This window comes from Mirounga angustirostris, unplaced genomic scaffold, assembly GCF_029215605.1.
Source record: "Mirounga angustirostris isolate CCGP_5_RB_7025 unplaced genomic scaffold, mMirAng1.0.hap1 SCAF_15, whole genome shotgun sequence".
Taxonomy (NCBI): Eukaryota; Metazoa; Chordata; class Mammalia; order Carnivora; family Phocidae; genus Mirounga; species Mirounga angustirostris.
The window spans coordinates 364,311-391,075 of NW_026991723.1; the positions used below are offsets into that span (position 1 = coordinate 364,311).

General features: G+C 46.3%; 1 protein-coding gene across 10 annotated transcripts; it reads right to left on the bottom strand.

Annotated features, from left to right (window-relative positions):
• Nucleotides 1–1,122: 1,122 nt before the first annotated feature.
• NOL8 (nucleolar protein 8) lies at nt 1,123–26,746 on the bottom strand. 10 transcript variants are annotated; one of them, XM_064579243.1, is made up of 18 exons: nt 26,466–26,746; nt 25,282–25,447; nt 24,444–24,506; nt 22,797–22,875; nt 20,858–20,993; nt 20,028–20,098; nt 16,608–18,381; nt 15,072–15,164; nt 14,532–14,651; nt 14,219–14,309; nt 11,867–12,005; nt 10,355–10,432; nt 5,154–5,422; nt 4,461–4,625; nt 3,561–3,690; nt 3,012–3,082; nt 2,257–2,336; nt 1,123–1,828 (listed from the first exon to the last, which is right to left on the bottom strand). In XM_064579243.1, the coding sequence occupies exons 2-18, from the start codon at nt 25,418–25,420 to the stop codon at nt 1,778–1,780; spliced, it is 3,549 nt and encodes a 1,182-aa protein (XP_064435313.1). In that variant the 5' UTR covers nt 25,421–25,447; nt 26,466–26,746; the 3' UTR covers nt 1,123–1,777. The 10 variants fall into 10 exon arrangements, 8 of the variants coding, with proteins under 8 accessions (XP_064435313.1, XP_064435312.1, XP_054365087.1 ...); XM_064579242.1 differs by having other exon boundaries at nt 2,257–2,339; nt 26,466–26,745; XM_054509112.2 differs by lacking the exon at nt 4,461–4,625 and having other exon boundaries at nt 26,466–26,743.
• Nucleotides 26,747–26,765: the final 19 nt, after the last annotated feature.

Consider the following 26,765-nt stretch of genomic DNA (forward strand, 5'->3'; position numbering starts at 1 on the left):
CAGTAGGAATGTATAAATGTAATCTGCATCAAGAGATGGTGGAACATTTGGATTATTTATCCTGCTGAGTGGTGGTTTTTCTGTTTTCCATCAAGTCTTGGAAACAGGAATCCCAAAAGACTCTTCAGCTGCTTACTTCTTTGGACTTATTTCAAAACAACCCTCAGTTTGTTCCCTGTATTTAAGAGTCTCTTATGGTTGGCCTCCCTTTCTGTCTTTATCTTATTTAGTTGCTGGAGGGGAGGTCGGGGGATGGGGTAACTGGGTGATGGGCATGAAGAAGGGCACTGGATGTAATGAGCACTGGGTGTTAGATGGACCTGATGAATCAATAAAGTCTACCCCTGAAAGTAATACTACACTACATGTGAACCTGAATTTAAATAAAATCTTGAAAGAAAAAAAAAATGTACCAAGCAACCACTCTGTGCTAGACACGGTTCTAGGCAGTTGGGACACAATGGTCAATAAACCAGATGACATCCCAGCCCTCTAGAGTTTATATTCGGTCAAGATATAAATTAATAAATACTTTAATTCCAGATATACACATTGTGGCTCAAGGACCATCCCTGGGGGCTGTCTATATAACACAACTCTGAACAGCGTGCAGTTTGACAGGCATACCTGTCTTGAATCCTAACCAGTTTGATTTAAGGAAATATTAAATCTGCCTCCCTCTTTGGACTCAAGAGTCCTGACAGCTAACTTGGATTTTTCATAAGCCTCTGGTTAAACCAGAGTTTTGGGATTAATGGGCTCACCTCCCATCAATTCCTGGAGGCCAAGAACAGGAAAACTCTACTTGGCATCCTTCCCTGGTCCTCACAGAACTCTTCTATGAGGCTTGTCTGAAGTGTCTTGCATTTCAGTTAGTTGTTCATCAGGACAGAAGTACAGAACTGAGGCTGATCTGTATTCAACTTTTTTTTTTTTAAAGGTTTTATTTATTTGACAGAAAGACAGCCAGAGAGGGAACACAAGGGGGGCGGGGAGAGGGAGAAACAGGCTTCCCACGAAGCAGGGAGCCTGATGAGGGGCTCGATCCCAAGAACCTGGGATCATGACCTGAGCTGAAGGCAGACGCTTAACGACTGAGCCACCCAGGCGCCCCTATTCAACTTTTTTTTTTTTAAAGACTTTATTTATTTATTTATTAGAGAGCGAGCGAGCGAGAGAGAAACAGCATGAGAGGGGGGAGGGTCAGAGGGAGAAGCAGGCTCCCCGCCGAGCCGGGAGCCCGATGTGGGGCTCGATCCCAGGACTCCGGGATCATGACCTGAGCCGAAGGCAGTCGCTCAACCGACTGAGCCACCCAGGCACCCCCCCATTCAACTTTTTAAAAAAAGGACAAAATGGAGGTAAAGTATATTTTATACAATGAGAAATAAATATTTCAAGTAGCATATAATTTACACAAAACTGAATTTGGAAAATATAAGTGCTCTTACCCATACATTTAAAGACTTTATGTAAACCCCGCATTAGAAATACCTAGTAGTTACTGAGAATAGCACAGAGATTATAATATAAAAAGCATTTTGGGGGATTGTCTTGTGCTTTGTTAGGAAAAAAAAAGTTCAGGTTATTTTTTTGAAGAGTTACTTAGGAAGAGATACAGAGGAAAGCCACAGAAAAAGATAGCAGAGTGATATCCATCAGGCAGATTTTGAATACTCCTTCACTGTGAGTTCTTCTCATTTAAAATTATTTTCTGTATCACCCAGTTTCCATAGGTGAGCCTTCTTCACATTTGTATCAAAACCAATGCTGACAGTTATTTTGGTTTCACTCTCCTTTTGGCATCTTTATGTTTCTTCCGGCAGTCCTATAAAAACATATCAAGCCTTTGTTAAAAATAAATGTAAATCATTTTCAAGATGTTCTGTAACTATATAGTAAAATTTAGATTATTCAATGTCAGGATTATGGAAACCATTATGGGAGTTGTCTATAATTGAAACTGTATTTTAGTCTTCCAAAAATCTCATGATTTACTGTTACTTAACAAGCATGGCTGGAACTTGGGCCCCTAAGTCGGCTGTTCTGCAGACTGCTAACCTGCACCAGGTGTAGCCTGACCTAAACAATGCCCCTCCCTGCACTGTGAGCATTTAAATCATGGTCTCAGGTGTCATCCTTTGTGTCTTCAGGTTCACACCTTACTCTCACTCTCTTACACCAGACAAATATTAACACAAAAATAGCACGGCATCTATTTTAGGAGACAATCAATATGGAGACACAGTTACTCACCATCCGCAAGTTGTTTGTTCTGGCCTCCCAAGAATTCCTGCTAATATTATTCCCCACTCCTCTCCAGAATAAATCAGAACCTACTAGGGGAACATAAAAAAAAAGACAAGGCAGGAGATTAATGCCTTTAAAACAGATGGTGTGTTGGGGCGCCTGGGTGACTCAGTTGGTTAAGCATCTGCCTTCGGCTCAGGTCACGATCCCAGGGTCCTGGGATCGAGCCCCGCGTCCGGCTCCCTGCTCCGCGGGAAGCCTGCTTCTCCCTCTCCCACTCCCCCTGCTTGTGTTCCCTCTCTCGCTGTCTCTCTCTCTGTCAAAAATAAATAAAATCTTTAAAAAAAAAAAAGAAAATGTAGCACTGCTAGGATTTTACTGTTTATGTATCATTTACCATTATGTGTCTTGGTTTCTGTTTGTACCAGGCTTTAAAAAAAGAGTTCACCAAGAGCCTGAACTTTCAGGGTCCTAAAAACAGGAGTTTTGCATGTCTAGCATCTAAGCAGGTCCCTGTAACAAAGAAGTCCTTGTTGATGATACTGAATGAGGGAGGGAGGGGTGGAAAGGAGCCCTCAGCCCTCCAGGGCTTACTAAGCCAACCTGCATCAGTCTAACAGGAACCACTAAACCACACGACAGGGAAAAGGATCACAATTTTTGCCAAATACTTCTTTCTTGGATGCATGTGACTCTATTGGAATGCGCAGTGGTAAGAACTATTTCCTGTTCTATACCATTTAATGGAGAAATGGACTTACCATGAAGTCTTTCATCATTCTTAGAAAAAAAGAAAAATCTAGTGGTCTCTTTCTCAGGTAATGATACTTCTCTAAAGCAAAAGAGAAGAGAGAGAGAGAGACAGACAGACCTGGGTTAATTTCAATATTTCAGATGAAATGTTTACACTGAAAATATAAATGAACTATTCCTTAAATAGACCTGCTTTATGTTTTGCTCATTTTGCCCTGATTTAAAATGACTCCACCTTCTCTCTATTCAACATTCTTCTCTCGTATCTGAAGCTTTGGTAACAAGGACTGTTTAAGTCTCACACTGGTTGCTGATGGTCTCATCCCACTATTGCTATCCCATCTGCCAGTGTTTCCCATGGGATAGGTCCAGGGTCCTCCTTCCAGACCCGGGACTTCATAACCCCCACCCAGTGCTACCCAGGTTGAAGAGAAAACATGCTCCCCGTCACAAAAAAGCTCGAGAACTCTGAAGGAGCTGAATAAGAAAATTAAGTTGTCTTGCATACTTGCATCAGCATGTCTAACTCGGGCTTTACACCAAAAGAAGCTGCTTACCTGGGGCTGGGCTCCCTGTCTTCTGTTTCTTCTTCGGCAACATCCTCCTCTTCGGAACTGCTATCTTGGAAACGAGGGGCTCCCTGCCAGACAACCTTCCCGGTTTTCACCGGCTCAGCTTTGTAGGCATCTGTATTGTTGTGACAAAGGAAGGGGACAGGACTGTAGCTGCACACATTCATTGGTCACTTTCACCATGCACACATATCTCTACGTGTCCAGGACCTTAACCGTTGATTTAAAATAGGTAGTATCGTTTTTGATTTTCAAATATTAATTGAGAGAACGTGTCCTATTTTTTGGCATTGCCAGGGTGATTTGATAAGGAATATAGAAAGAGCATAGAAAGACATAAAAACCAAAGGTTTATAAATGGGCAACATGATTTAAAAGGAACCACCTATGTTAGCAAGAGCTGCCTAAAATAGAGCACGATGCAGTGAGACCAGCTGCCCCTCCTGGTTATTCATCAACGAGGAAAGGAACACATGTGTACACTTTCAATTCCCAAACCCTCTTTCCAGAACTGCTGAAAAGGCTGTGGACAGTGCCCCAAGTTCCCCAAGCACCGAAATCACACCTCCCAGGTTGCTGAGGGGTCTCGCTCATTTCAAGGCTGGGTTCTCACACCTGGCTCTCAGCTGGAGGAATTAGAGTCAGTGTGACACCAGCTCTGCTCAGCAGTTTGCGACAGACGCTGGTGGTCCGATGGACAACACAGCAGAGCACAGGATGCATCACCGTGTCTTACTTACACAAATTCTGAAACACTGGATCTCTGCACCTCGGGCTGCAGGACCACAGAACTGACATAAATACTCATCTGCTAACACGTGGATGGATGCTACGTTAACTGCTAATCTTTAATGCAGCACACGTTGTGGTTAGGTGGGCACGTACTCTCCGAGATGCAGACATCCTGTTTTTTACAGTGAACTTCCAGGAAAGCTGCACTTCCGTCGTGAACACCAAGTGAGGAACAGCAATCTCCCTTACCAGGGGAGACTATCACTAAGTAACAGGCGTTTAACTTTCCGCTCATGTTGGCCTTTACAGGTAAACCTCCTGAAATGGAATGTGAAATTGTACGTACTGGGTTTTTTTCTCTCCAGGTTCTGGCACATTTCCAAGGACAAAGTCTGAAAGAACTGACGTATTGAGGACATAGTGTACCTGTGGAAAGCCAGGGTGGCCTATTTCCTCCTCTCCCCACCAGATGGCACGGGCTTTCCACAAGTCTTGCTTCTTTTAACTGCATGTAAGGCACGAAGCTGTTTAAACAGGGGACTTACTATATACTTCCTCGTGATTATTTCCACTCAGAAGAAGGAATGCTGCACATTACTCTCGGGCTTCCCTTCTCATGGCACCTAACTAGACGTTTGCTCCCTTAAGTGCAAAAACAATCTCTTGCTGTTACTCACAGCTCCTGGCATGTTGTTTTGGCCATATGATATCAAATCTCATACTGTTCATTTAGGTGGAAGAAAAAATTCTTTCTTCAGCTGATGTTACATCATTATGCTTAATGTACACTCAATCCATCATGTTCAAGCTGCCTGAAGTGAAAACCTTAAAAAAATTTAAAAGTACCTTCCTTTACATCTCTAGCGTCTGAATCAAAAAAGGAGAACGTGAACCCTCCAGGCTGCTTGGCCGCTGGGGTCAGAGTGGCCGGGTGGTAGGTGTCAACTTTCTCGCCATCGCGATTCTCACTAGAGGGTGTGTCGTCTGCTGTTTCACTGGTAACTTCTGTAGTCTGAAATATTTCCTTTATGTCCGCAGCAACGCTATAATACATCTCTTTAGACACTTCAGGCAGCTTCTCGGCCTCCTCCCTTTGTTTCCTCCGTTTTGCTTTACTGCAGTGACATTAACAGACACGTACATCACAAAGAGACCATCAGTTGCCAGAGATTAGGAGAACAACACCTTAGAAAACTAATCCCATTCTTTCAACAACGAAGAGCATCCACATATAAAACTCTATTCATAAAAGCAAAACCCTTCTAAAACTAATGATGTAATGTATGGGGATTAACATAAGAATAACAAAAAAAAAAAAGCAGAACCTTGATCAATAAGCTTTAATTTTTTATTTTTTAAAGATTTTATTTATTTGACAGAGAGACAGTGGGAGAGGGAGAGCAGGCTTCCCGCTCAGCAGGGAGCCCGATGTGGGGCTCGATCCCAGGACCCTGGGATCACGACCCGAGCCGAGGGCAGACGCTTAACCGACTGAGCCACCCAGGCGCCCCTGACCAATAAGCTTTTAATACACAAAACTATGTCAAAAAGCTCCAAGTATTACACACGAATCATATCCTCCTCTATCCTCGGAGCTACATTCCAGAAATCACACATAATATACTAGCTTTAAGTAACAAAATCATTCAGCAGCAATAGGCCTATTACCTCACCTGCAAAACAAACATGCTACACCAGGTAACTTCTAAGTTCTAAAATTCTGTGAGTTTTACAAAATTGGTGTAAAAGAATTTAGTCATAATTAAGTTTTAAAAAGGAACTGTAAATGTGCTAAGTCTACTTTGTCTTGATATGAAATGTTGATGTTACTATATACCTGTTCTGCATTTATTTTCTCTTTGATCTCAAACAAAAAGTTACATGGCTGTTTGCCAATACTGAATTTTAGTTATTAAAAGATTAAAATCCTTTTTCTTATCAGAGTCCTCTCCACATATCATGAGTAATATTGGGCCAAAATTCTAACTGTATTAGCTAAAATAATAAGTTAACAAGATATCCTAACTGGTTATCTGATTGGGGGAGACTATTGTGTAAAGAAACTTTTTTTTTTTTAAGATTTCTATATTTATTTATTTATCTGAGAGAGAGAGAGAGTGCGCACAAGCAGGGGGAGCAGTAGGGAGAGGGAGAAGTAGACTCTCTGCTGAGCAAGGAGCCCGACATGGGACTCAATCCCAGGACCCTGGGATCATGACCCGAGCCGAAGGCAGACGCTTAATGACTGAGCCACCCAGGCGCCCTGGAAAGAAACTTTTAATACTTCATTTAAAACACCAACCTGGCTAGGATTTAAAACAGGGATGCCTACGAAACTGAGCACTATGAAAAATGGTGTACTTTAGGCAGTTCCATGTGATTATCCTTGAGCCACCATGTGGTGGTTTTAAAAGTGGTCCAAAGATCCTTTGATCCTTTTTAAAGATGTGGAAGTTAATTCCCCTGTTCCCTAGCTCAGGCCGGACTTCCTGACCCTGTGAGGAATGCACTAAGGCAGATGAGATGACTATGAGGGTCAGAGAAAGCACTGGAGCGCTCTCCTTGCGCGCTCCCCTACAGATCACCGGCTTTGGGGGAAGCCAGCTGCCATGCTGGGAGGGCACGCCAACAGCCAAATGGAGATGCAAGGAACCGAGGCCTCCAGCCAACAGACACGTGTGTGGGCCAGCCTGCAGGTAATCTCCTGACAGCCCCTCAGCCAGAACTACCTAGTGAAGCACTCCCAAATTCCTGACCCACAGAAACTGGGATCTAATAAATCTTTATAGCTTCAAGCTACTGATTTTTGGGGACGTTCTTCTACACAGCGATTCATGACTGATGCAGATTTTGGTACCTAGACGTGGGGTGCTGCTCTAACAAAAACCCAAACCGGAGGAGGGGCTACAGAGCCAGGTAATGGGCAGGCGTCGGAAGGCAGCAAGGACCGTGCCAGCAAGAGCCTGAAGAAACTGTCAGGAGGAGTCACACAGCCACTGAGGAGGCTGCGTGTCAGCTGCAGGACGGTGAGGGAAATGCTGTTGGAACCAGAGGAAAGGGATCCCTGCTCTGCCACAGTACAACACTGAGCAGCATGGGCCACCTCCTTTAAAGCAGAACCAGGGAAGTGCCTGCTAACAGGGTGCTAGCTAGGGAGACATGTGGGAGGGTCTGAAGGTATCTGCTGTTCACAGTACAGCAGGAGCAGACACTGAAACCAGAGACATTCCTTTTCTTTTCTTTTTTTTTTTATTTTATTTTATTATTATTTTTGTTTATTATTTATTTATTTGAGACAGAGAGAATGAGAGAGAGCATGAGAGGGAGGAGGGTCAGAGGGAGAAGCAGACTCCCCGCCGAGCAGGGAGCCCAATGCGGGACTCGATCCCGGGACTCCAGGATCATGACCTGAGCCGAAGGCAGTCGCTTAACCAACTGAGCCACCCAGGCGCCCGAGACATTCCTTTTCTTTTCTTTTCAAGATTTTCTTTATTTATTCGATGGAGAGAGAGACAGCGAGAGAGGGAACACAAGCAGGGGGAGCGAGAGAGGGAGAAGCAAGCTTCCCGCCGAGCAGGGAGCCCGATGCGGGGCTCAATTCCAGGATCTCGGATCATGACCTGAGCCAAAGGCAGTCGCTTAACCGACTGAGCCATCCAGGCGCCCCAATACTTTTATTTTTTTTAAAGATTTTATTTCTTTATTTGACAGAGACAGACACAGCGAGAGAGGGAACACAAGCAGGGGGAGCGGGAGAGGGAGAAGCAGGCTTCCCGCTGAGCAGGGAGCCCGACGCAGGGCTCGATCCCAGGACCCTGAGATTATGACTGAGCCGAAGGCAGTTGCTTAACCAACTGAGCCACCCAGGCGCCCCAATACTTTTATTTTTTAAAAAGATTTTATTTCTTTATTTGACAGAGACAGATACAGCGAGAGAGGGAACACAGCAGGGGCAGTGGGAGAGGGAGAAGCAGGCTTCCCGCAGAGCAGGGAGCCTGACACGGGGCTCGATCCCAGGACCCCAAGATCATGACCTGAGCCGAAGGCTGATGCTCAATGACTGCGTCACCCGGGCGCCCCTAAAGACATTTCTTTAAGGAGCCAGGACTTCATGGTTTTGAAGACCCCTAATTTCTAGAAGGCAAATGACATGAAATTTAAGAAATGGCCTCTAAGCAAAGATCCAATCTAAGACACAGGAAAACACGGTCTATAGCAGGTGTTGGTCAAGCTGGGCCCCAAAGACCAAATCCAGGCTGCTGCCTATTTATGTGTGCATTGCTGGTTAAGAGTACCTTTTATGGTTTGAGATGATTGTAAAAATAAAAAGATGGTTTTGTGACGTGGACAGATTATGTGAAATGCAAACCTCAGTGTCTGGCTAATAATTTTATCAGAACACAGCCTCCCTCACTAGCTCACGTACCACCTGTGGCTGCTTCCACAAGGCAGAGTGGAATCACTGCAATAGACAATACACTTACTGTCTGATCTTTAACAGAGAAATTCATAGACCTCAGTCTAAATATAAAGCAAAACGCTTTGTTAAGACCCTAGTCATAGCTCAAAAACCTCAACCGTTTGGCCAGTGAGGCTCCTAAGGACTTTACAGATGGTGTCTCAGCAGAAGCCCACAGTAAAATGACCGGTGGCTTCTGCCTCATGGGCGTGACCCTCAAGAAGATCACAGGAGACCCACAAATATTTTAAGAGAAATATATTAGCAGAAACACCACTTGGATTGACAGGTACATTCTACAATGACAAGGCTTTTGGATGCCCACATTTCTAAAAGTAAAAAGCAGGCTGAGAAAATCACTCAGCCACAAACGCACACCACCATTCACAAAAAAGGACGGATGATCCCGAAGGCAGAGTCAAGAACCACACAGAATTATCACCAGGCCTGTGGTTCTAATCAAAGAAGTCCCCACATTTCCCGTTCTGGACTTCAGAGCTGCTACAGACCCGTGACCCCTGTGCCTCGTGCTTCCCTCAGGTGAACAGCAGGGCTTCCAGTGGCCATCCTGTGCTTGCCCCACCACTGTGTGGTCGCGGAGGGACAGGTGACTTGTCCTCGAGTTCACAGTTCTGTCTCTGATCAGGACTGCACTCACGGTGTTGTACTCAAGGAAGTGCGACCATTAGGCCTCATTTGCCTCTAGATCTGATTTGGACGACAGCACCCCAGCTTCTGAACAGATACTGTAAAAGTGAGGCTTCTGGGCCATCGAGGGAGGGGTGAGCGTATTGTGCATGTGGCAGGGATGTAAACAATCTGGCTAGCGGGCGGATTATGGCGGTTTTAAATATGTCCACATATTCCTCGTTACTTCTCCCTTTAAGAGGTGTTGTTTCCAAGCCACCGCCCCACATCGAAGTATATGGGTTGGACTTATCGACTTGTTTCAAGAAAACTGAATAAGGTGGATTGTCAGTGTGTGACTTAAGACTAGGTCATAAAATACACTGTGGCCTCCTCCTCCTCTTTGGGGCCACCCGCTCTGGGGGAAGACACCATTCCCAAATAGCCTTCACCTAGTTTCCTGGCACGGCAACATCTTCTGTAACTATGACACAGTCGTCAAACAAAAGGTTAACACCAATCCATTACCGTTAACTAAGCTCAAGCCTCGTTCTCATTTCCCGTTTCTCCACCGTCTTTTTTGCTCCATGATCTAATTCAGTAAACCACACTGTCTTTACTGACTTCACGGTAGGAAAACGGAGGCAGTAGGCCAGGCAGGATTACTGGCTGCTCCGTGTACTTGCCGTATTTATCAAACTGACAGTGTCGCGGCCCAGGAAACAGAGGCTCTACCACACTAGAGAAGTGTCTTGGACTGAAGTGCTGCCCCCAAAAAGATACGTCCAGGCCCTAGTTACTAAAACCTGTGAACATTACCTTATTTGGAAAAGTAAGTTATGAAGTACCTTGCAAAGAAGAGATTACCCAGGATTATCTATCTATTACTCTCTATTTCTCTCAGGGTCTGAAATGAGATTAATTCCTATGATCCTGCTACAGAGAGTGGTAGCTGATTTACCTTTCCTTTGGTTTATCACTGCTCTTCCTTTCGTAAGTGGCGTGGTCATGCCTCGTTGGATCATAATGTATGACATCCCTGTGTAAACAACAGACAGGAGTAAGCTGGCAGACAGAAATCAGAGCTGAATGCAAAAAATTAATAGCAAACTGTAATTCAACATCGGGGCAATTCCAATTTTTTTTTTTTTACTTTTTTAAAGATTTTATTTATTTGACAGAGAGAGAACAAGCAGGGGGGAACGGCAGGCAGAGGGAGAAGCAGGCTTCCCGCTGAACAGGGAGCCCGATGCGGGACTCGATCCCAGGACCCTGGGGTCATGACCTGAGCGTTAAGGCCAGACGCTTAACAGACTCAGCCACCCAGGCGCCCCAGGATTCTAATTTTTTTTTTTTTTTTAAGATTTTATTTATTTATTTGAGAGAGAGAGACACGCAAGAGAGGGAACACAAGTAGGGGGAGAAGCAGGCTTCCCGCGGAGCAGGGAGCCCGATGCGGGGCTCAATCCCAGGACCCTGAGATCATGACCTGAGCCGAAGGCAGACGCTTAACCGACTGAGCCACCCAGGCGCCCCGACAATTCTAATTTTTGAGCAAGACAAAACCACACAAAGAAAACTATCAGGATCTTGTTAGAAGTTCATATTTTATAAGCTACCTAGTTTTGAGTTTCCATGAGTCTTTTTTTTAACATTAAAAATTAATTTACACATACTAAAATAAATATGGCTAAAACTGGATCTGCATAAAGTGTTTTAGTGGGGAAAGTGGGGGAAAGTGAGTGAAGGTATAGAAAGGAAAACTGGGGGCTGCTGGCTGGCTCAGTCTGTAGAGCACATGACTCTTGATCTCGGGGTCGTGCGTTCAAGACCCTGTTGGGTGTAGAGCTTATTTTAAAGAAAAACAAACAAACAAAACCCCTAAAAAACAAAAGAAAGTAAAATTGATCACATGTTGGTGACTACCGAAGCTGGTTTACAGGGCTTTCTAAACACCAGTCTCTCTTTTTTTTTTAATTTATTTGAGACAGAGAGAATGAGAGAGAGAGAGCACATGAGAGGGGGGAGGGTCAGAGGCAGAAGCAGGCTCCCCGCTGAGCAGGGAGCCCGATACGGGACTCGATCCAGGGACTCCAGGATCATAACCTGAGCCGAAGGCAGTCGCTTAACCAACTGAGCCACCCAGGCGCCCCTAAACACCAGTCTCTACAAATTATGTGTTTAAAATTTCCGTAACGAAAAATTACACTGATACAGTTCCACAGTTAATACTTAAACCACTGTCCAAGCTGCTTCCCTATCGAAAGCAAGGCCGCTATGACATGTAAGCACAAAAACAGAGAAAAAATTTAAGATTAGTTTCTCGAAGTGCGCCACTGGGTCCAAGATAATATGTTTGTAAGGGTCTGATACATTTTGCCAACTGCCCTCCCCAGGACGTCTAAAACGGCCTAGTTTTAAACCGAGTTCAATAATGAAAACAGGGTGAAACGGGATGGAACATAAGCCATACCTAAATTTCTTGGCAGCTCCGGATCCTTTATGTGCAGAACTGCTCACGGCGGTGTGCAAAACACTCTGCACGATGTTCAGGGCTTTGAGCTTCTCTGCAGCAAGTTCCTCTTCCTCCGCTGTTCTCTCATCATTTACCTCTTAGAGGGAAAGGGGGAGTTAGTAATCTCTTGGCAAACGTAGCTTGAGCGGTCTCAATAATCAAATAATCATAAAGCACCTAAACATGGGCAAAGCACAGTGAAAGAGGAGAAAGAAAAGTCCAACCCTGTTTTCCTAACCTCCCCAACCCCATGACTCTCAATGCCACAGGGAATCCAGAAGTCACATGACCAACAAATGAAAAGTCCCATTTCCACCTGTAATTATGAAAACAAAATCTACAGTTGATGGCTTTCAGTGGCAAATCAAAGTTCTTAAGATAAAGCTCGACAAATGCAACAGAGCAAGATACTAATCACAAAACCACAGTGATTACAGCCCGATTTTTTACCGCTCTAGAAATGTGACTTAAATTACCTATCAACCTAAAAATGAAAGGTAGTGAAGGATGGCAATTCTCCTGACTTATAACACCTTACAAGACAGTTGCTTGGCCTCTGCTTCAGTAACAAATGCTGCAGGAAGAGAGCCATGGGTCCTACACACACAGGGCATTGTGGGCCCAAATGCTGTTATCTTCAACTACAGGAAACACAAACATCAGACAACAAAGCAGCTAGTCTGGATTACAGGCCAAAATACAGAGGCGGTCTAAGCCTGGAAGACCCCTGAACTCACTGCAGAAGACAAGCAACCATGTAACAGATACCAAAATAAGACAGTAATTTGAGTCAGTTCTCTACAGAAATACCTCAAATGTCTAAGGGTTCAAAGGAGGTAGAGAGAAGGTTCAACTGCACCAAGAAAAGCTTTATAAACCAGGTGGAGTCTAAGGCAGGAAACACCAAGTGGATCCCCTAAGGGGAGGGCCTGCCAGGTGCAGGAAACAAAACGAACACACACACTGAAGAAAGTGCAAAGCGTTTACATTAGGTTGGACCATATGAATGTGCTAACATGCAACAGCTTTCACTTTGATGTACAGGGAAGGCTGAAGCCACGGGGAACCTAAGAACCCTAGGAAGAATGTACACGTAGAGGCAAAGGGAAAACCAGGAACCAAGAATGAGGAAGAAAACAAGAGTTATGGTGTGTGGGAGCAGAGGGAAGAGAACATCTCGAGGTGGTGAACAGGGACGAAAGCCACAGGCAGGCTGGAGGCTGAAGCTGGAGGAAATGCCACTGCGCTTGGTGAACGGGCATCCATGGCTGTGAGACACAGACCGAAGAGCCAGAAGTTCAGAAAGCAACCTCTGGACGTGGCACTCAATGCAGGCTATTCCACGGTTCTGTCTGCCCCTGCCTTCTCGAGGAACTGTGAGCAAGAAGCTCTGAAACACAAGTTGGTGTGGACCCTGGGGAATTTTCTCTGAACACTGGTTTCCAGAAACGTACACTACACTGAATAATCACCTCAAAGAAGAGCGGCTGAGTCAGATCAGAAAGTGCATTTTCAACAAAAAGCCACTTCTTCTGAATTAGCTGCAATTTACTTTTTAATTTCAAGTTTAGAATGCAAAAGATGGGAATGGCAACTGGAAATCCGGCAGAGTGGAAGGAATGGCTTTTTGGGGGACCTAAGGCCTGTGTCCGCAGAAAGAAGGGCAGGATGAGCAGGCCCGTGAGCAAGGGTAACAGGAAGTACGCATGGTGAGGCCTAAGGCTCGGGGTAGATTAACTCAGGAAGGAGAGAAAAAGGTGTGAGGATAGAGAAGTCCGGAGACGGGAGAGGCAAGCAGGCGCCCCACTTGGAGGGCCGCCCTCCTGGCCAGGCGGGACGTGAGGGCTTTTTGGACGGGTAAGGCAACAGGTCGTGTGGAGACGGTCTGGCGCTGCTGTGAAGGAGAAAGTCCTAGGGAGCACCACCGGCTGGGAGATGCACCCACGTCGGGAGGACTCCAAGCGGAAGGGCACTCCGTGCTCACCGCTGCTCCAACACTGCCTCCCCCGCACGCCCCGCGGAGGGAAGGCGGGTGCTCAGCTCCTCCCCCAACCTCACCAGGACCCACTGCACTGCTGCCAGGTGTGTCCCCCCCCCGGCCCCTGGGCCAGGGCCAGGCCAGAGGGAGACAGTCTCTGTGGATGCCATCCTCTCCTGTCCTTCGGGCAGCTTCACGCTCGAGGAGGACTGCGTAAGCAGCCCAGAGGTCACAGGCCTCACAAGGCTTGGGGCGCAGTTTCTCCTAGACCAGATGACTTCTCAGGGTCCCCCAGCTCCGACAGCGGACTGTTTGGACAGGGAGGTATTTACCTTCCTGTTCCTCTTCACTGTCACTCTCCAGAAACCGGGAGTCCATGCGGAATCTGTCGTCAGTGCCGAAGTGAGACTGCAAGTCCAGGAGCTGCACAGACACATGGGCAGCTGGGAGCCACATTCCCAAGACCGCGCTCCCACAGAAGACCCTCCAAGCACACCTCCTTCACCCTGGAATTCCCTACATTAGTGTCTGCATAACCTCACCGACCCACGAACCATCCAAATAAGGTTGCACGTACCCAGATGGGAACACCATTCAGCAACAAGGACATGTTGTAGGTGGGATTACTTTTCAGTCTTCACTAACCTTCTGCCCAGCTCTGCCCTCAAACTGAGGTTTAATTCTGAACCTGTGACTGTCCTCGGAGCCAGATTCTTCGTCTTCACTGCTGTCAAACAGCCTCCCAGATACTCTGCTCACGGACTCCTGGAACGCAGATGCACACGGGAGTGCTTATTAACAACGGAGGCGACCTGCAATCCCTTCTTTCCAGTCTTCCTCTCACACTGAAGACCCAGAAACCCAGATGCATCTCCCAGGACCTGGGTCCTAATCTGGAGGCTCCCGTGCAGCCCGCATTGGGGGAGGGGTGCAGTCACTACAGAGCATGCTCTCTGCAGGCTTGCACCAGTATGGATGCCTCCTGGCAGATGATGTGGAGGACATCTTCACGTGGGGAAAATCTGGTATCGGTATGTGTGGTGGTCGGGGGTGCCAGGGGGCTCACTGTGGCTCGGGAGGACTTGGTGTTGAAAGTGGCAGTTGTCGGAGGTCTTGGTATGCAGGAGGCAGAAATGGACCTGCGAGAGTGGCGGAAAGCCTGCATGGACTTCCCGAGCTACTTACCTTCAGGGGCTCCTCTCCCAGGTGGTTTTGCTCCTCTGTCTCGCTGTCAGAGCCAAAGATGATGTGTGTTGGCTTGTCCTCTGGATGACCATCCTAGAGCAGTTGACAAAGGCACCACCTTAAGACAGCCCCTTCTCATCCCTTAGAGTGAACGCCACCATCCACGTGTTTCCCAAGATGGAAACTTGAGACTTCTTCCTCTCCGTGTCCAGTTGGTCCCCAAGTTCCAGGTGTGGACGCTGCTGCTATCTTTTAAGTCTATTCCCACTGTCACTGCCTTGGTTCTGGCTAATTACCTCCCAGACACTCCCTGGTTCCAGATTTCCCAATCTGACCTATTGTTTGTCATGGCCTAAACAATCTTTCCCAGATCCGAGGCTGGTAAATGTTTTCTGTAAAGGACCAGAGAGTAAATATTTTAGGTTTTGCAGGCCACATATAATCTTGGTTCTTCTTTTTAAAAACCCTTCATAAATGTAAAAACGTTCTTAGCTTGAAGGCTGTACCAAAATGGGCCACAGGCTGGATGGCTTGTGAGCCACAGTGTGCAGATTCCTGTTCTGTTATATATGCAGCGAGTCTTCACCCCTTTCCTTTCCACAGCCACAGAATAAAGTCCAACCTCCACAGCCTTCCCACCACTTGCCCTGCTCCTCTCCCGAGCATCCTCATCTTCTGTACATCTGTTACACTGACTGCAAACTGCTCCCCTCCCATGGAATGCCTTTCCTCTCCCTTCCCGCCCTCCTGCCTCTGCCCAACCAGTTCACACTGATCCTTCTTCCTTAGACTCCATTCAGGCTGAGGAAGCCCCTGCCCTTCCTCCTGGCTGACTTGCTGGGGTGCATGGGCACTCTTCTCTCTGGGCCCTGTGCCCACCACTCTGTGAGCCAACGACCGCCATAGGCAGGGACCACGATCCTCATCCCGGAAGTCTAGCACTAACTGTGAAGGCCTGGGACTTCACAGACACTTACGGTTGTTGAAAGAATGAATAAAGTCAGTATCGTGAATCTTAATGAGATTAAATCACTGGTGACTTATTTGCAAATTCGGACACGTCACTAAACTATGCCAGTTATAGCTTCCAAACGAAAAGAAATCATGAGGAAAAATTGAGGTTAAAACAAGTAAGAATGTTTTCAGTAAACAGAGTTCAAACTCAATGTCTCTGGTATATACTAAAGACATAAGGCGACAAAAGCTTCTAACTCGGGCGCCTGGGTGGCTCAGTTGGTTAAGCGACTGCTTTCGGCTTAGGTCATGAACCTGGAGTCCCGGGATCGAGTCCCGCATCGGGCTCCCTGCTCGGCAGGGAGTCTGCTTCTCCCTCTGACCCTCCCCCCTCTCATGTGCTCTCTCTCTCTCATTCTGTCTCAAATAAATAAATAAAATCTTTAAAAAAAAAAAAAGCTTCTAACTCAAGGGACACAACATGAAACAGGTGGGTGCTGGGATAAAGAGCTTGGAGGGGCACGCCGACCTTCAAGGGAAGGAAGGGTGGCCTCGTGGCGCCCACACTGGGAGAGCACTCACCAAGTCTGCCAGGGCGTCATGAACCAGCTTCTTCCGCACTTCCTTTGCTTTCTGCCTTGCTTCCAAGGCTGCCAAACGCTTCTGATTGTCTTCAGCATGCTTCTCCTTAGTGTGAACATCGGACCAAATGTTCACAGAAAGTGGGAAGTTGGTGTTGCTTCCCCGAGCGTCTCTCCTGGAGGAGCCCTCCAGTGCTTTCCCAGGCGCCGGGTGGCTGCTCTGTCCGGAGCCCTCTCCGGTCTCCCGGGTCCTGTGGCGGCAGTCTCCGTCAAAGTCTACCTTGGGGGTTTTTGCACCAAGACTTAAATATTCCTTATCTTTTAACGGCAAAAGACTAGAAATAGGATTCCTACCTCCCTCTTCCAAACTGCTAGGGGACACCATCTTGTGATCCTGGCTCTGGAAAGGAGAACGTCTCTTTTGAGGCCGAGTTTGGTTTGGGTCCTTGGTCTTCTTTGCATGTTGGAGAGGAGTTAGTTTGCTTGATGGGGACCCCTTCTCCATCGACATGCTACTGGGATCAAGTTTCAAGGAATTCTGATCTTTATTTGTATTGTCAGAGGCAACAACCTCTTTCAAGTGTTTTTTTATTGATTCCTTTCCATAGAGACAGCCTACTCCCTTGAAAGCCTGGAATTTTGGCTTTAAGTTGTTTTCCTTCAGTTTCTGTTTTCCACAGGTGTTCTCTTCTCCTTCTAAAAGGGCAGCCACAATGTCCTCGGGACAGATACATGGCTGGGCTGCTCTGTGCAGGCCACCCGGAGTCCTGTCACACTTTGCGGCGGTCTCCTGGCCACCGTGCTCAGGATCTTCTTCGGGAGGCTGCAGGATGCCGCCAGCCAACTGTTCCAGATCAGCTAAGGTGAGCTGCACACGGGGGCAGTTTTTCATCATGGCATCATACTCCTCATCTCCCGAAGACTCGGCAGATTCTGATGCAGAGCCTGCCTCTTCCCTGCTGCTGCAGTGGGCTGTGACCCTGGGACTGACGGCTTGCTCTGGGTTGTTCTTTCTTTTTCGCGCTTTAACACAGTTTTTTCTATTTCTCAAAGACGTTTTCCTGTGTGCAGACTTTTCCATTTGTGAAAACTCTGCATTGTTTTTGACCTCACTGGTCTTTTTCTTTGCTGCGATGATCTCATCTGTATCTCCTGAATCATAGTTGCAATCGTTTCCCAGGGCATTACCATTCCCATCCCGGCAGGAGACATTACTGACACCTAATGCTGTTACAGAACGCAACTTATGAACACCTGACCTGAAGTCCCCCCGTACGACTTCAAAGGGCTCATCTACAGAGTCACCCACTGAGGACCATGTAGTTTTCCCCAGGCTTTCCTCTCTTGCGATCGGTAATCGCATCTCTTCTTCAGACATGTGATTTCTGTGCCTGGTAGTTCCTGTGCCAGACGTCTGAACGAACACACTGTTAAGTTTCTGGCTGTGAGAAGCAGGGACACAGGGCAACTGAGCAGTAACGGGCTTACAGGGTGCTTCCTGTGCCACCTCTTGTTGTGTGGGATACAGACTCCCTGGGACCATGCGGGGTCTTGCTCTCACAGCTGGAGAAGCAGCGGACGCCTCGTCCTTTTGCGCTTTGATCCTCTTCCGGGGGGGGCTGTGAACAGCACAGAACTCCCCTCGTCGCTTCTTACTCATAGGGTCATCCCCTCCTTCCAGTTCCCAGGTAAGGCTGGACACAGGGGTGGCATGAGTGACATCCTCTGCGATCTTCTTTAAGTTGTGGCAGTATTTTGATGGGTCGTACTTCATGATGTTACCAGAGTCAAGGAACAAAACAGAGGCACTAGGTTTTAGGAAAACCTATCAATGTGGTGAAGCACAAGGAGTACTGTTTGACCTCGAGCAGGTCACTTACTCGGCCTACCCTCCCTTTCCCATCAAACACAATGAGCACTTCACTGGGTGACCTCAGGATCTGTGGCACTGGCATGTCTAGAGTTAAAACAGCACCATCACGGTTAACTGGCACAGCAGCAAACCCATACAGGTTCTATTCCAGGTACAGGGGCCACATGCGGTTTTCTGTAAATCTGAGTTGGTACTGTAAAGCAGAGTACAGAGGGGCACTCTGCAGGGCACAGCTGGACGCTGCATGTCCTTTACTCCAACTGCTTTTGGCCATTCCTGCCTCCTCAGTCCTGGTTCTCCCAGCCCAGTAACATCCATTCCACATTCTGCTCACTCTCTGCATCTTGTAGGTCTTTATTAGGAAGCTAGTAATTCTTTCCTAGGCCTGTTTTGTCGCTGACATTGTCCATAAAAAGCCTAGTTAATGTCAAAGTGCTGTGACGACAGCTAGCATTTGCTGGTTTCCTAACACATATGAATAGGCAAGTGTAAGTTGCTTTCAGTGATCAATCCTGAAAAGTCCTTCTAGGACTTTTAGTAAGAACTAAATTAGCATCTGGTAACTACTGAATGCGTGCCAAAAACGTGAGATGTGCCAGGCAGTGTCTCTTGTCAGCTTCACACTGTCCTTCAACGTCCTCCTCTTTGCTGTTGTTGGTGGCTGCCACAGAGGGAAGGCTGACAGGAAGTGAGCTTTCCCGGACGTTAGCGCCAGGAGAGCAGAAGCAGGTGTGGCCAGTTTTCCAGCGGCCCCAGGGCACAGTAGCTGTGAGCAATGAAGACACCCCCCACCTCCGCTTCTCTAGCCCCAGGGTGTTAGCGGTCTGCTGCAGTTATTAATCTCGGACAACCTGCCCATCAGCTGCATGCTCCCCCAGCACCTGCTGAATCCAACTGTTTGTACTGCATCCCCTCGGGAACGCCTGGAGCTGCTTCTGTTTCCTTGACTGGCACACAGGGTTACAGCTTGCCCACAAGTCCATGATGCTGGGAATTCACGGTCCCCGACAATCTGACTTCATTTCCTCAAGGGAACAGGCCTCCATGTTTGCTCGTCCAGGATGCACACTACTTCTCCACCCACCGTTCTCCTGCCCATCTACATATTCCTACCTACTGCTTTTCTCCTGCTTGGTCTTCTTCCCACCACTTTCTACCAATGTAAACCATGCCCCCCACCTCCTCCAGCGCCTTCTTCAGCCACAGCAGAGTCCCCTCGCCCTTCTTTGGCACCTTGGGCAACGGCTTTGAATCCATGTCAATCAAGACGGGGGATGTAAAAGTTAATCAATACAAGTGCTTCTCTGACAAGTGTCACTTTTGTCACTCACTAGTATAAAGCCTCCTCACAGTCTCTCATGAACCTCTCATTGTTTCACACGTGGAAGCAGGTAGGTCTTACCTTGCCTAGAAATGGGGAACATAACCTTTAAGCATCTAAGATTTACTGACAGAGGCAGGGAAATTCTAGTGGGATGAAGTGAACTTCTGCAAGTATCCATCACTGTGGTAAATAATAGTTACTCTGAAAGGCCAATTGCAAAGGATATTTTACGTTTATGTTGATTCTTTAGGTGAAGGACAGGTAATACTCTTCCAAATTTACTCACAACCCAATTCTAAAAGAAAAAAAAAGAATACATTTACTATGTATGTCACAAACGGAAAAGATTAACCACACTGCATAAACACAACTTTAAAAAAAAAATTCACACTCATAGTGGGCCATATTACTACTGTTGGGTTTTGTTTTGTTGTTGTTTTTTTTAAAGATTTTATTTATTTATCTGACAGACAGAGACACAGCGAGAGAGGGAACACGAGCAGGGGGAGTGGAGAAGGAGAAGGGAGTTAGGAAACCAGCAACAGACCAGCTCCTGAGCAGGGAGCCTGATGCGGGGCTCGATCCCAGGACCCTGGGATCACGACCTGAGCCAAAGGCAGATGCTCAACGACTGAGCCACCCAGGCACCCCACGTTGGGTTTTGTTTTTGATGATGAAACAGGAGTTCACAAAAACAGCGTATAAGGAAAGAAAAAAGAAGGACAAGTGGGGCAGCTATCAGTCCCATATAAACCATGTAGGGCACTAACAAAAACACTAATCATTAAAAAGGCAAAGTTGGGACCAGCCTGTATGCCTCACCACCAATGTCGCTTGGGAGACCCACCTCCATTTGGGTTTTGATTTCTTCCTGTAAAATGAGGGGGCACTGTGCGTTCCCAAGACTTGTAAATGCACTGTGAAAACCATAAAGCACTGCCTATGTTAAGTGCTTCAAAGCAAGGGAAAAAGCAACTGCTCAAGACATGGCACCCATGGTTCCCTGGTCCCAGGACTCGGTTCCTGGGCTACTCAGGCTGCCAGTGAGACTCACCTTGTGACCTGGCACTTCTGTCCCTGGCACAGCTTTCACATGGAAATCCACCACTCCCAACTTTTCCAAAAAGCTGGTGTTGTCTATTGTTGATTTTTCTTTCTTTGCCTTTGATTCTTCTCTCTCCTGGGCCAATCTGAAAAAAAAAATATAAATAAGAGTTAAAATAACCAACCATGCTATTAAGTGTTTTGTTTTTAATACCGTAAAGCTTCTGACTTTATAGTGATCATTTAGGGCCTCTCAATTTTCTCCTGCTTACTTTTAGCATTTTCTCCATCCTCAATCCCTTCACTCTTCATGAAGAAGAGGTGTCTTTGAGAGCCCAATCTGCCAAGGCCTGATTATTTCTACCCTCTTAATGAAGAGAATGCAGAATGCCCTCGCAACCTTCCAATTCAAACTCCCCCACCTTATTCAGGCCTGGAGAGCTGCACTGACCAGTCCTTAGGGGCCTCTTTGCCCCTGGTCTGTCTCTTTTACATTCCACTTCCCAGAATGATGGTCAGACTCAAGTTCCTCAGGCATGCCTGCCCAGACACTCCAAAGTAGCAGCACAGCATGCCCACCCTGCTCAGGACCAGGGCTCCGGTTCCTGCAGAGAGTAGGCAATGAATTGCTACGGAATAAAGTCCCATCACTACGCTGTTCACAGAGGCCCTGAGTGGAAGAACAGAGTCAGAGTCTCACCAGACCACTCCTTCAAAATATGCCTTCAGTAGGCTGCTTGCCACTTGTTTCAGACCCTGCCATTTCCTGGGCCTAGAACAATCTAACCAACCTTCCCAGTCGCTCCAGCTGTACATCCCTGAACTATTTCCAATTTAGAAATCTCCCAAACCCATATAATCTTTTCTCTCTGACAATAATACCTTGCAGGATCTTAAAATGCTCTAATGGTTATTACACTGTCTTGTTCTTAAATCACTTGCATAATTAATCTTATGCCTCTCATACAGGGACTTCCTATTATCTTCGTGTCTTTATATGACTCTAGCATTAACAGCCAAAATCAACATAAGCAATTTGCTAGTGTCTATTAAAATGTTAAATGTACATAATCCTATGATAAAACAACTCTCCTGTGGACATAAACCCAAGGAACCCATGGACTATGCAGGAGCCATTCTCAAGGGTCAGCTATTATGAGAAGTGGAAATAGTCTAAATGTCCATCATCACAGGGGGATAACCAAATACCCTGTGGTATAGCTATTTTCGGAAACAGTACTAAACAATCGCTACAAAAAAGGGGGAAGATCTACATCCCCAGAGAAGGCTGTGTTTACAAAGATGAAATAGGTATATATTTTTTAAGTTAAAACACATGTTGGGGGTGCTCAGTCGGTTAAGCATCTGCCTTCGGGCTCAAGTCATGATCCCGAGACCCTGGGATGGAGCCCCTGCTCCCCGCCAAGCCTGCTTCTCCCTCTCCCTCTGCTGCTCCCCTTGCTTGTGAGCTCTCTCTGTCAAATACATAAAGCAAATCTTAAAATAAAAAACCATGTAAGTGCATTGCATTATCTTTTTTGGTGGGTCTGGGGTCGTGGGGAGTCACAGTTGAAAGGGATTTTAGCTCTTTTTTTTTTTAAAGAAAGGTAATTTTATTTTTAAGATTTTATTTATTTATTTGAGAGAGAGAGAGAGAGCAAGAGAGAGAGAACATGAGCAGGGGGAGCGGCAGAAGCAGGCTCCCCACTGAGCAGGGAGCCCGATGCGGGGCTCGATCCCAGGACCCTGAGATCATGACCTGCGCCAAAGGCAGTTGCTTAACCAACTGAGCCACCCAGGTACCCCTGGTTTTAGCTCTATTTGTAATGTTTGAGTTTGCCAAGTATATAATAACATATTACTTGATAGTTTCAATCAATTAAGTGAATATATAAAACCATTTACAATAGAACAAAATAGAGTTTAAATCCATGCAGAACAAATCTTACCTGTGCAAAAAACTTTCTTTTGCTAGCTGAATTTGTAGTGTTCCACCTTTCCATTTTGTTTTATTTAAAACAGACATACCTGTAAAGTAAAGAATTATTACTCAAATACATGGCAATGCAAAAATATATGGCAGCGCATGTTTTTTCTAATTAGTACCAAGAAAAGTACATGTTTTTCAAAAAGAGACACAGAATAAAAAAACCACGACCGGGCGCCTGGGTGGCTCAGATGGTTAAGCGTCTGCCTTCGGCTCAGGTCATGATCCCAGGGTCCTGGGATCGAGTCCCGCATCGGGCTCTCTGCTCCTTGGGAGCCTGCTTCTCCCTCTGCCTCTCTCTCTCTCTGTCTCTCATGAATAAATAAATAAAATCTTAAAAAAAAACAAAAAACAAAACCACGACCTGGGGAGAAAAGACCTAGGTCCTGGTCTCAGCTGAGCCAACCACCCCAGGAGTCCTTAAGCTCCTTATCGTCCAGCGTTCCTAGAAGAACTGAATGAAGCAAATGTGTAAAATGTAAAGCGAAATTTATCATTCCTCCACAAAGTGATACCAGAAACCTCTGGTGAATGACTGACATTTATTTAACATTTTATTGTTATCTCCCACACTAAAACTATAAAACGTGAAACGTAATTTCAGAGGGTGAATCAGAAGACAATGAAATCCTGTAGAACTTCTATTTATCAGCCCACAGTAATTATCGCTGTGTAACTTGCAAATAAATTAGCGGCAGATGACTGAACTGTGTTTCGATTCCTACGCCCCAGAAGCTGATTTTTCTCAATAGCTGCTCTCAGCTTTGTTAGTAATAACCACAAGCAGAATTTCTACATGGTCGGTACTACACTAAATACTAACGTATTACTCAATTTAATCTTTGCAGTGATATCGTGAGGTCAACGTTATCTTTGTTATATACCAGGTAAGTAAACTGGGGCTTCTAGTTTAAACAACTTGTCACAGGTCACAGCAGAGCTGATGTGCTCTTCACCACCACTTATTTCTCACTGAACGAGAGGATAGATCAGTTTTTTTCCCAATGAGAACAAAGAAGGCTGATGGACCTCTTTCTCCATTAGCATGTTCTCTTTTCAGTGTCTTAATTTTTCAGACTCTAGTAACTCACACACATTCTTGCATCAGTGGCTGTACCAACTATCTCCCCCTCCTTCTTTGTTGAAGGCCAGTTTGCCCTCAGCTCTACTAACTTACTGATAGAGATTTCATAATTTTAAGGATATGGTCTTACAGGGCATACTGTGAAGCCCTCTCCTGATGGTGCTTAATGACAAGAATTAGCTGCCTCAGAAATGAACACACCAGGGAGGGGGAGTATGGCATAATATCCAGTGGGCTATGTGTTAACAGGCAGTTTCTATGAACGTGTTCTCTTGTCCAAAATATTTGAGAATCCATTTTTGAGCAATGTGCTGCCATATGTCTGCTTACACCAAATGGGATGGACCTAAACCTGCTGAATTGTAGGGTGTTGGAATTCTCTCAACCATGGCTATTTTTCTGGATGTTTTGCAAGCGGCTGTTAAGGTTTAGATTTAGAACCAAAGTTATTCCAAGTTACACAGTGACATGAAATGGCAAATAGAATAGAAAGCACATAGAAAGCAAATAGAAAACAAATCTTACATTTGTTCAGATCTGCTTCTGCTACTCTGATGTTGATATATGCAAAGACTTTCTGTGGGTTTCCTAAAAGAAAAAAAAATTATTTAAATTCTTACCCAGAGAACAATGTAAAAATAATCAAGTTTCTAAATTTAAAAAATGACTCTTAGAATCTTACTCTTTCAAAGAAAAATCTTGTTTAGTTTTACTGGATACAAAGATTACATTTTTCTAAGAATGTTTATAAAAATATTCCAGGGACGCCTGGGTGGCTCAGTCGTTAAGCGTCTGCCTTCGGCTCAGGTCATGATCCCAGGGTCCTGGGATCAGGCCCCACATTGGGCTCCCTGCTCCGCAGGAAGCCTGCTTCTCCCTCTCCCACTCCCCCTGCTTGTGTTCCCTCTCTCGCTGTGTCTCTCTCTGTCAAATAAATAAAATCTTTAAAAAAATAAAAAATAAAAATAAATAAATAAATAAAAATACTCCAAAAGAAATTAAGCCATCAGTTAAAGAAGTGTTTCAATTGTTCTATGTTAGTAATATTCTATCCAGCAGGACACCTAGTAAATACTAGAATTCTAGCTTTGGAAATTAACAGTTGCATGTTTCAGAAAGCAGATGTTTTAGAATTTAGAATGTCTTCTGATTTCAGAAATGCAATTCTGGGCAGGTTCCACATTTTACATAACACCTTCAAGGCACAGGGCAGGGGGCTGGCACACACAGACTCGTATCTTGCAATGAAACACGTATCACTTTCAGCGTCAGGGCTAACATTCACTCTGGGGTTCCACTATTTTGTGATACTTGATATAAATTTTATCTGCCTTTAACGACCCACGAAGGACTACAGACTCACCTTGGTCATCTTTTCGTGTGATGAGCTCCACATCAGAAACTTCTCCAAATCTGCTGAACTGATTTTGTAGGTCTGCCTTGGAAATGTTCTGACCAAGGCCACCCACAAATAGGCGCTTCACTTCTCTGTCGGCTTTCATGAAGGCTGCACATACACTCAGTGTGTTCTAGTGAGAAAAACAATCTTCTATCTACTTGGAAGAGTTCTTTCCCTTGGTTCTTCTCATATCTGAAAAAAGCCCCCGACCTCCTTCCCCTGCACCTTGTATGGCAAACTGGTGGCCTGGACCCGTGTTTCATTTCTTCCTGCATTACTTCCGAATTTTATCCCTGGAGACTCTGCTCAAGCCCTAAATCCACGTTTTCCACAAACGCTCTTTGGAACAGCACCTCCTCTACACACACACAGACACAGGTACCGGCAAATTCTTTCCTTCTACATGACCACAATATTGCACTCTACCCCCCCCCATTTATTATGCATACTTTTAGGTGTTCTTCCTTTATTCGTTCACACTTTCATTTATTCATTATTTCATTTATTCACACTTTCATTAACAAAAGCTGACAGAAACGCGGTGTGGCCGGTTAACATGCGGAAGCAGCTCTCCATCCCGGAGCTCCTCAGAGCCCTGACTGCACACACGCTACCATTACGACGCTACGTGGCAACACAAGCCTCTGCAAAACGCTGTTCCACACAACGACAGCAGCTGATACCACAGATACACAGGCTTTTTTTTTTCCACCACGTGCCAGCGTTGTACGAGGCGGTTCGCACGCCTCTCGTTTTCCCGATGAGCAGAGAGGTGAAGGCATCCTCCCAACGCCATTCGGAGAACCAGTGGTGAAGCCACAACTAGAAACAGATCCTGTCTCAGAACCTGTAACTGGTAACGCCGCACCAGGGAACCTGCTGCATTAGGACCGACTCAGGAAAACTCTTCCGGAGTCACCGAGATTTAAGGCCCATCACGAGCCAGGCGCTCGGCTCGGACCCTGCCCTTCCCCAAGAGCGCACAGGCCCTCCCAAGCGGGGCTGGTGCTCCGGGCGTGAGCCACGGCCTACATCTTTCTGGTGGCCTCCCCAGTCCCCAGCCTTCTTCCTCCCGAAGACCCGAAGACGATACGCAGGGGGCTGCCAAACGACCCCGTCACTTCCCGGGCCCCAGACCCACTCCTCACCACGTCGCCTTCGGCACCCAGCGCCGCCCAGGTCCCTAACTTCCAGTCACGTGGCCCAACAGGCGCGGTCTGTCTTCCTTCCTGCTGGATTTCCAATCCAGCCTCCTAAGGTTCCGTGGCCACGCGCAGTTCCGAGTTCTCTTCATTTGGTTTGCGGTCCTCCGGAGTGCCGCGAAGCCTCCGTCATCCTGCCCTCAATGTGCAAAGGACTCAGAACCGAGACTCCCTAATTCGTAGTACAGACGATCAGAGCCTCCGCTTCTTCGACTCCCGGACAAAAAAGCGGAAGCGGCGGGGCGG